Raw genomic sequence first — 10,142 nt, 5'->3', positions numbered from 1 at the left:
GCTGGGCAGGGGCCCTTTGCCGGACAGGCAGCTCCAGATCAGATTTATGTATTTTTGTATTTATGTATTTTATGTATTTTTCTTTTTATTTTTAATGGCTTGGGGTAAAGTCTAAAATATTTTCCGGGGGGAGTCTTCATAAGGGTGGGGAAGAGCCCAGTAAGGATGTGAGTGAGGAGCTTCTGGAGTGCGAACCTTGCTCCGAATTCTGAAACCATGTACAACTTCTATCTATTGACAGAATTTCAGACGTGGGAGCAGCATCTAGAGGATGAACCTGGGTTCAAATCCTGGCTCCACCCTTTCTCAGCCACGTAACCACGCCACCATGTTGTCTTGTCGTAAGTGGCAATTATTATCATTAAAATTACCTCTTCGTTGTCATTATTATTTGTTTAGAGCTCAGGGGAGTTCTTGAGAGACGGGACAGCATCATGGCTGACAGCACAGGTGCTGAAACCAGTCTGCCTGTATTTAAATCCCACCTCACTATTGATAGCGGTGTGACCTTGGTTAAGAAGTTGGCTTCTCTGGACCTCAGTTTCGTCATTTGCCAATATTTCCCTCGGACAGAGAGATTGATGTAGAGATAGCATGTGAGACTCAGTTGACCAAGGAGATTCAAGACCAGACTTGTGCTGAGACCACCAAGGAAAAGAAGTACTCTTTCCATTGGAGTTGCTGGGCCGGCAGGAAGTGAGCTTGGAGCTGCTGGGTCACCTTGATGACCTCAGGGGAAGAGTCTGAACGTGAAGGTAACACAGCAGGAAGCAGATAAGAGAGCTGGAGAGACAGCCATGACAATATGGCTTGAGCTCCTGGATACAGCTATACCTGAAGCAAGCCACCTTTGGACTTCTCAGTTTCATGAGCCAATAACTCCCCATTTTGTGAAAGCCACTTTCAGCTGGGTTTTTCTCGCTGGAAAGCATCCAGACTGACACCAGGGGGTTAAGCAACTTGCCCAAGGCCTGAGAGCAAGTAAATAGGAGAGGCAGCATTTAAAAGCTTCTAATCTGCTGTGCCCAGGCCAGTGTTCTGTATTTGGGTATTCACTGATTTTGCCTCTTTACGCTCCCTGAGCAGCCATTTTCTCATCTGTAAAATGGGATAATGCCAGGTTTGCAGGGCTGCTGGGAAATATAAAATGCAAGATCACACTATTATGTAGTGCTGTCTGTGGCTGGAGACTGAAACGCTGTGCATCCAGTCTCCAGTGCGTGGACCTTGACTTTGTTCCCAGTTAGCTCTTCAGTCTCAGGGATGTGTTTAGCCATACGTCCAGTCAAGGTGCCCAACTGCGTTAGGTGCCCAACCGTCTGTGTGATTTTCAGGCAGAAGGACCACTTCATTTCCTGGCCCTGTGTCCTCATTGGTGTACAAAGGGACCTGGGTGACCCTGAGGACTCTTGAGCTCTGAGTCTGTAAAGTAGAGATAAGCCCTAACATCTTGTTCTGGAACCTTCCAAGGATTTGTGTGTTCATGTGGGAATGACCTGTTGCTCAAGAAAGACAGTATTGAACCAAATCAACGTAGTCTCTTTACCTTATGGTGTTTACATTTAACACATAAAACACGTAAAACAAATATAGGACATAAAACCACACATTAGCAGAGGGAGAAAATATGTCCTCAAATGCCTAGTAAGTGCTAAGAGGGAAAGTGATAGAGTGATGAGACATCATTTATTAGAAGGCATCGGAAAGGGCCTCTCTGAGGAAGTGACATTTCATCAGAGTACAATTTGGTCTCGCTCCGGATTCCAAGCTCTTAACCCTGGGCTATCTCCCAGAAAAATGACCAGGACAGATTTTATCAGGAAACTCACTGCCAAGTTAGGCGCAAATGATCCTTTGGAGGCTTGGTAAACAATCATCCTTCTCCACTGACAACTCTTTAGGACTTTTTAAAAAAGCTGGTTGGGTCATTGATTTCCTTCATTAGCTAAATCCACAAAGGAAAGGCCCAAGAAATTGTGTGAGCCCATTCCTCAGGCATGTTTGCCGGGAAAAGGTTTTAGCTGTCCTGACACATGGTCATTTGTTTATTTTCTAAACTGTCATCACTAAAAGATTCCCAATCATCACCATCAAATCTCTGAGGGATACCAGGACTTGGCTGGTTCTAGGCCAGGCCTTGGCAGGAACTGGCAGAGCTTTATAGACGAGAGGCAAGCCTCAGAGAGCCACAGAAGACCTTGGGTCCCTCCGCCCGACCAAATATCAAGTGCTTAGGACACAGAGGGAAGCAAGCCAACAAATAAATAAACGGGGGAACTTTAGACAGAGATGAATGCTGTGGTGCATGGGTCAGAGAGTGGTCAGAAAAGACCTGTCTACAGAGGTGACATTTGACCTGAGACCTGAAGGGTGAGAAGATCTATAAGAAGAGTGGTCCAAGCAGAGGTTATAGCTGGTGCCAAGGTCCTGAGGTGGAAACTAGTTTGATGTATCAAGGACTGGAGCGGAGTAGAAGAAGGGAGAATTTGGGGAGGTGGGCAGCAGCCAGGTCACATGGGTCATATGGGTCAGGGTTAGGATTTATTTGGGTTTCCTTCTAAGAAGGATGGGAAACTACTGGAGGGTTTTACCAAGAAGAGCTTTATGATCCAAACATTGAAAGCTCTATCGGGCTACTTTTTGTGAATGAATGGATATAATGGGATTAGCAGATACCTGAAATTAGGGATTTCGTTCAGGATCAATATTTGTAACAAAGTTTCACCCTCTGCCACTGCAATAGGTTGAGGGGGGCCCCCCAAAAAATATGTCCAAGTCCTAACCCCCAGAATCTAGAATATGATCTTTTTCAGCAGAGGGGGTTTTGCAGATGTAATTAATTTAAGGATCTTATGATGAGGTTGTTTCGGATTACCTGGGATTGCCAGATCATCCTGGATTAGGGTAGGTCCTAAATCCAATGATGGGTATCCTTGTAAGAGTGAGGCAAAGCGAGATTAGACAGACAGAAGAGAAGATGTAGAGAAGAAAACCATGTACAGATGAAGCCAGAGACTGGAGCGAGGCCCCACAAGCCATGGAACATTTGAAGCTGCAAGAGGCTTCAGAAGGAGCACCACCGGCAGCACCTTGATTTCAGACTTTGGGCCTCCACAACTGTTTGAACATGAATTTCTGTTGTCTGAAGCCGCCACATTTGTGATCATTTGTTACGGCCGCTCTAGGAAATTAACACAGCCACTAAACAGTCCAAACGTGGACTCTGCTAATGTTAGCTTCTTGCAGCCTCCCACCCTGCCCCTCCCCCCCCCCCCCCCAAAGAACCTGTACAGTTGAGACAGTTCCAGTAACTGGCTGGCACACCCTGCAGGCACTTGGGCCACCTAGACTCCAGATTGACATTTGACTTATTTACTTAGCTCAGCCCGGGAGGACAGGAATGAGCCAGCTCTGTTCTCTGTGCGTCCAAGCAGCTCTCAGTTCTTTGAGTTCCAGACAAACTAGCGCTCAAATAAATAAGGGCAGGGAGAGTGCAGGAGCCTGGAGAGTCACCTAAACGGCCAAGATTTAAATCAGGCAGTTTCCAAATGTACGGGTTCCCAAACTTTTCACCAGAATGGGCATCTTCTATTAATTTTCCCCCATGGAATGCTCAGTTTCTAAAGACATTGGCTATCAAATCAATTGCATTTATTCAATTACCACTCGTTTACCTCCCCCATTTGTTACTCTTCGTAAGTATAAAATAACGTGGGCTATTTGTTGATCCACTCACTATACTAAAAGCGGTACATATAGCAATGTATATACTGTGTGTTTAAAAAAATTTTTTAACGTTTTATTTATTTTTGAGACAGGGAGAGACAGAGCATGAACAGGGGAGGGGCAGAGAGAGGGAGACACAGAATCTGAAACAGGCTCCAGGCTCTGAGCTGTCAGCACAGAGCCCGACGCGGGGCTCGAACTCACGGACCGTGAGATCATGACCTGAGCCGAAGTCGGCCGCTTAACCGACTGAGCTCCCCAGGCGCCCCTATACTGTGTTTTATATATAGTCATTCCGTCTTCACACCACCCCTATTATCTTCATTTTACAAAGGAGGGAACAGAAGCAGAGAGGTTAGATAATTTGCTCCAAATTGCACAGCAAGGATTTAGTAGAGCTGGAATTTGGACCTGGGCAGCCTGGCTCCAAAGCAAACACTCCCCTGGAGACTTGGTGAGAACCTTGGCTTCCGTGCCAATGTGCAACGCTGCTAAGGACAAGTGATTTTGCCTCCGTGCACCTCAATTTCCTCGTCTCTAAAATGGGAATAATAATAGTGCCTACATTGTGGGATTACTGTAGAGATTAAATGAGAATGTGTACTTGGAATGCCACACACAGTGCCTGCCACAAAGCAGTCAGGGAAGGAGCTAGAATTCAACCAGTGATATCAAGCAGCTTCTCTGGGCAGGCTGGAGATGGGAACGGCGAACAAAAGATGATTTGGTTCTTTAGGTTCTCTGACCCCACGGAGTTCACCATCTTCATATAATGTGCCAAGCTCAGAAATGGAGGACTTAAAGTAGAACCCACGGGAAGGCAACCTGAGAAGTCTTTCTCATATGTGCTTCAAGGATCACAGGTATAGTAGCTGGAGTTGCTGGTGAATAATACAGATTCCTGGTATCTGAATCCTTTTCAGGTGATTCCAGAAATCTACATTATTCAACGCGTGAATGTACGATGGGATTTGTGCTCCACCGAGTCCAGTTCGAGCAGGAGTTCCTTGCTACTTTGAGAAATACTGACAATCATTCCAAGACCCCAATCCATTCATTTCTGTAGCGCCCAGGCTAGGAGACTTCAAATAGAAATCTTGCGTTTCAGACAAGGCCCGTACCCTCAGAAAAAGGGGCAGATATCTGGCCTAGAGATGGAAGGCATGCAGCCCTCGGCCCATACTCCAGCTTGCAGCACCAAGGCCAGGGCCTTGGCGCTGCAGGAAAGATGCATGACTACTCCAAGGTCATTCTGACTCAACCGGCCGCGTCGAGACTTGAACCCAAGTTCCACTGGGGCCTCGCAAACGCACGCTCCGTGGGCGGGACTCCCGGGGTCGCCTAGGCAACGGGCGCACGCCACGCCCAAGCCCCGAGCCCCAGGTCTGGAGGCGGGGGGAAGGAGGGAGCGCACGCTGCTGGATATCTCGCGGGGCTGAGGCCACTTCCCCAGCCCCTCCCTCCGACTCCGCCCCGCGGAAGTGCCTGCCGAGATTTTCGAGTGCTGATTGGCTCTCTCACGCGAGGGGCGGAGCCTGCGGCAGAGCGGTGCGTACTTCCGGCTGCCGGGTTGACATGAAGAAGCAGCGGCGACCAGGACGGCAGTAGCGGCGGGAGTCGAGGCTTGCCGCGGGGCTCGGAGCTGAGAGCGCGGCGTGGCCTAGAGCGGCAGACCGTGCAGTGGGCCCAAGAGGAGGCGCAGCAGCCGCCCTGGCCCGTCATGGAGATGGAAAAGGAGTTCGAACAGATCGACAAGGCCGGGAGCTGGGCGGCCATTTACCAGGTGGGGTAGCGCCCCGGGGCGCGGCAGGCCCCTCGCTTAGGCCGCGTGAACCTTTCCCTCAGACCCCCGGGCCCCGTCCTCCCTCTGGGTCTCGCCCTCCGCCTCGGCCCTGCCGCTTGAGGATTCGGTCCGACGGCGACGGAGGCCTGCCTCCTCTCTCTTTGTCCCTCGGGTGGGCCTGCGTCTCTCCCGGGCCTCACAAACCCCTTTGATCCCCCCTACCCACCTCATATCCTCCTGCCCGGCTGACCTCTCAAGCCTGGAGGCCGCGGGTCTGTGTTCCCAGCGCGAATCCCTCGCACCCTGACCCCGCCCCCCTGCTTAGCCACTCTTTGTCCCCTGGGGTTGGTAGAACACCCCCACGACTTCCTTTTCCAGACTGGACCACCCCAGGCTCTCTTCCTTTGTCTCCCGGGGGGAAAGGGTTACTCCCCCGCCCTCCTTCGCATTTCCTTTCCCCTGGTCTCGGTGTGTGTCAGGTCCCACGGATGACAGTCCCCTTCCCCCTTCCCGTTCATTCATTTAGTGGACATGAATTGACGTGCCTGTTCCATGTCGGGCATGGCCCTGGAAGTAATATTTGCAGAACAAGACAGACGAGACCCTATTTCTCGCGGAGCTTAGAGTCGAATAGGGCCGTCAGGCACACGAGCAAATAATTTCGGATTGCGGCCAGTGCTGTGAAGGAAACACCACCGCATACCGGGGTAGAGCCGCTGCACGGCAGGTGGGTGGGCTACCTCGGAAGGGATCAGGGGGGATCTGTCCGAGGAGCAGACCAGCTTTGAGCCGAGTGAGAAGCAGCGGCAAACCCTGAGATTATCTGGCTACAGCGCTTTTCAGCCAGAAGGCCTGCAATACCCACTCCTCTTGGGCCAGAATAAAATAACCTTTCCAGGCAGGGAAGGGCAGCGTTGTTGCCCTCTCTAAAACCGCTTCTTTCCCCAACGGACGTCTTCTCCTCTTTGGCACGGCTGAGTCTTCCCAGTCCTCATTTCCTTGTGGGTTGGGTGGTTCATAAAAGAAAGTTAGGAAGGTAGGATCTCACCTGCCTGTGCAGCATCCCATTGACAACACGAAAGGGCCTGCTTCCGCAAGCAGCTAAATCCTGTAAGGAAAATACGTGCATGCTCCCGATTAAATGTCATTGCGGGGGTTGCGAGGATTAACCAAAACCACACTTGGCATTTTAAGTGAGCGATGGACAGAATAGCGAGATTTTGTTACTCGTGTAAAGGGAGAATGCAGTTTATTCTGCTTTCAGCTTATAGGCTCAAAGGGCAAATTGTAAGATCCATCAGCTGGTAGTATTAAAATCTATTTTGAGCTCCACTTAAAAAGGAAAAAAGCTTTAAGCAGTGCTTTGGTATGCTTGACTAACAAAAGCCTTTTTTTGGCAGGCTTGGCTTCGTGTGGATTTGCATCAAGCTTATTTGACAGGATTCTTCTTACTAGGACTGTAATGGATACTAACTTCTGATAGACCAATATTTATAACCACTGTAATCTATATAAGTATGAGGAATCAATATAGAAAATTTGTATTCTGTCTGGTCTCTGAGTTAATTGAATGAATTCCACTAGTGACTTTGAGAATGTGTAGACAGGTTTTCTGCATCAGATTTAATGCAGTAGAATCCCAAGTGGCTTTAAAAGAAAAAATTGTTAGTTTGAAGTGTTGATTGTAACACAGCCCATCACAAGTGGAGGTGGCCTCCGGGAAGCGCTGGGGAAAATCTTTTGTAGTGGAACTGGGTTGGCAACGACAGATTCATGTTACAAAAAGTTCTTGGTTGATTTTCATTTCTTACTGTTTTAGGGCAGAGTGGGAAACCCATCACCCAAGCATTGTCAGTACTGTGTTATGCGTGCCACCGGCTTGAAGCCTGTTGGTCTTCCGTTAAGTTCCCTCCCTGTTTGTATGTTAGTCTACCACTTCTGAACACCAGGAGTTAGTCAGATGGCAGCGTGTGGAGATTCTCCCAGCATCTTCGTGGATTGCACATTCCTGGAGGTGGTTTCTTTAAAAAAAAAAAAAATTTTTTTTAATGTTTTTATTTATTTTGAGACAGAGACAGAGCATGAGTGGGGGGAGGGGCAGAGAGAGGGAGACACAGAATCCGAAGCAGGCTCCAGGCTCGGGGCTGTCAGCCCAGAACCCGACACGGGGCTCGAACTCACGAGCTGTGAGATCATGACCTGAGCCGAAGTCTCAGGACGCTCAACCGAGTGAGCCACCCAGGCGCCCCAGAGGTGGTTTCTTTTTATTTTAGAGAATTGTCTGCTATAGGATTTCTCACGTATACCAGACAGATATTTTTCTTTTCTAAAATTGAAATCAGAATCTTCGCTCCTTTTCGAGTTTGGAGGCGGCTCTTTATCGGGCAACTGTAGCATTTTTAAAAACATAGAATACAAATGACCTTGAGTCTCAAGTGGCAAAGTTCCCAAAGTATGTGTCAGTTTACCAAAAGCCATTATTTTCAAGCATTCAGAAAAATGTATTTACTGTTGGTAGAAAATAGAAGTAAAAAAATTAATATTTTACAGCATGGCACAATGAGGGTGGCCTTACACAAAGTCACTTTGAGCTTGCTTGCTGGTCTATTGTGATGAGAAAAATAATATGCAATTTTGGCTTAAAACTTTGTAAGTGAGGCAGTGCGGTTATTTCTCACTATACTTTCCTAACTAAAAAGATGCAAAAACTTGGAAGCAAGTGGGAAAAGAACAAAGGGCGAAGTAGACTTTTGAATGTGGAGGAATGTGGCTGCTCAGAGAACAAATGCTCGGGCAAGGATTCTGTGCTGCTCAACCTGATAAACTGAGCAGAAATGAGTGTTTAATTGTCAATCCTGACAGCACAGGTACCAATAAGCATTTAGTATCTATAGAAAATCAGCTTTGATCGCTTATGTAGATGGCTTTAAAACGTGTTGTCTGTCATTTAAGCGATTGTCTGTTTTGAACAGCGGACGTAATACTTAGGGAGCTCGGAGTTTGAGGTGGGCTGGCTGGCCGGAAGAGCAGAGAGACTGCAGACGGGGAAAAGGGATTGGTATTGGGAGCTCGAGTGAGAGGGGAGAGGGCTGCAATGAATGAAACAGCTAATAAGCGGTCCTCCGTGTGTAGTTTAAGGTTTGGGCCAGGTGTTTTGCCGTGTGTCTTTTCTCCCGTTCTTTGATTCTCTGACACCATTTCTGTTCACCATTTTCCGGCGTGAATGATTTGATTGTTTCAGATAAAGAAGATTGCAACAGTAGCTCGTGACTTGAAGTCAAGATTTATTCCATGTTAGAGGCAGTCTTTGTAAAATGGGCCACTCTTCAGTTGACATTTGTTTTTATAGCTGCTTTCATTATGAAATGCGATCTAATGCCTGACTAGGTTAAAACCATGTTGTAACAGTAGTTCACTAAAATTCCTACTGCTGTATGCAGCTTATATTGTTAAATTCCAAAATGATGAATATTAAAATTTGCCAATAATTTTTATGTAAATACCATTCCCTTCAGAGAAAAACTGTATTTTGTGTAGAGGAGAAAGATCTATACGCCATGACTCACTTAAAAAAAAAAAAGACAAACGGAAGTGACACGGAGAGATTGGGAAGTTCTAGTCATCTTGAGTGACCCATCAGATCTAAATGTTCTCGTGTAGCCCTGGTTTGAGTGAACTAAATTTAGGTGTCTGATCACCACTTTGGAAATGGTGTGAAAACCTTTGTCATTGTCTGGACTCAAATTAAGGGGGAGCACAAGTAGAAATAGTGGAGGAGAGGACGCTTTGTGATCATTATTTCTTTGGCATCCCTGGCATGTTTATAGGTATACTTTGGTACTTTGGGGAGTATGTAAACTGTATCAGGAGGCTCTGAAAAGGCAGCTGGGCCATCGCGGTAATACAGCCATTTCATTTGCCGCATCTCTCATGGGTGGGGAGAGGGAGGGCACTGCATTTGCATTTCGACATGAGCAGCTTCCCCAAACCTGTAAAAATGCCTAGGATTGAATAATGTAATTGAGTGTATACTGCATTTCATGATAAAGGTACATTTAAAAATGTCTTCGAAGAAATTTTCAGACTATCCAGTGTTGAAATAATTGTGCCTTTTCTCCCCCCTCTCACGCCCCCCTTCCCCCCACTTTTTGAATGGCCTATTTTCTGACCTTTAAATTGCAATTTAAATCCTTTTGGCGATTTGTGTCCTATGCTGTGGTTTGAATTGCAGGTACTTTTTTGTCAGCCTGCCTGAGCCCATGCATATCTTTGCACGAGCTGGGAGTCCTCCCCGTGTTCATGTTTATTTGTTCATTTTTGTTACTTTGTCAAATTGTTAATTTGTAACCAACAATACCGACAAGTAGGCTGGGTGTGCTTCCTCCGGCTGCCCACGTTCTGGAAGATGGGAAGCCTCCCTGGGTCCTTCTTCCGGAAAATGGGAAGTCTAGCTGGGTTGTTGTTTCCAAGACAATGTAGTTTGGTACCAGTCATTTGATGTGCGTGTTTTGAGTATCCATGAATGCTGGGGATAGTTCTCGATACCCTCTACCGCATCGCGTGGATTGGTCACCGTGGCGTCCTTCCTACTATCCCAGTGGTCTGAGTTCTCAAATTTTGCCTATGATGATTC

At 47.3% G+C, this 10,142-nt stretch overlaps 1 protein-coding gene across 2 annotated transcripts in view; it reads left to right on the top strand.

Annotated features, from left to right (window-relative positions):
* Positions 1 to 5,268: 5,268 nt before the first annotated feature.
* PTPN1 (protein tyrosine phosphatase non-receptor type 1) overlaps positions 5,269 to 10,142 on the top strand; it is a 68,334-nt gene continuing 63,460 nt past the window's right edge. Inside the window, exon 1 of one of the 2 annotated variants that reach the window (XM_015078387.3) lies at positions 5,269 to 5,509. In XM_015078387.3, the coding sequence (XP_014933873.1) occupies positions 5,447 to 5,509 (63 nt within the window). In that variant the 5' untranslated portion in view covers positions 5,269 to 5,446. The remainder of the gene's footprint in view (positions 5,510 to 10,142) is intronic. The other variant, XM_027046643.2, reaches the window with a different exon arrangement.

The sequence above is a fragment of the Acinonyx jubatus genome, chromosome A3, assembly GCF_027475565.1.
Source record: "Acinonyx jubatus isolate Ajub_Pintada_27869175 chromosome A3, VMU_Ajub_asm_v1.0, whole genome shotgun sequence".
Taxonomy (NCBI): Eukaryota; Metazoa; Chordata; class Mammalia; order Carnivora; family Felidae; genus Acinonyx; species Acinonyx jubatus.
The sequence above is the reverse complement of the archived record's forward strand: the minus strand, read 5'-3'. Positions and strand labels throughout refer to the sequence as shown.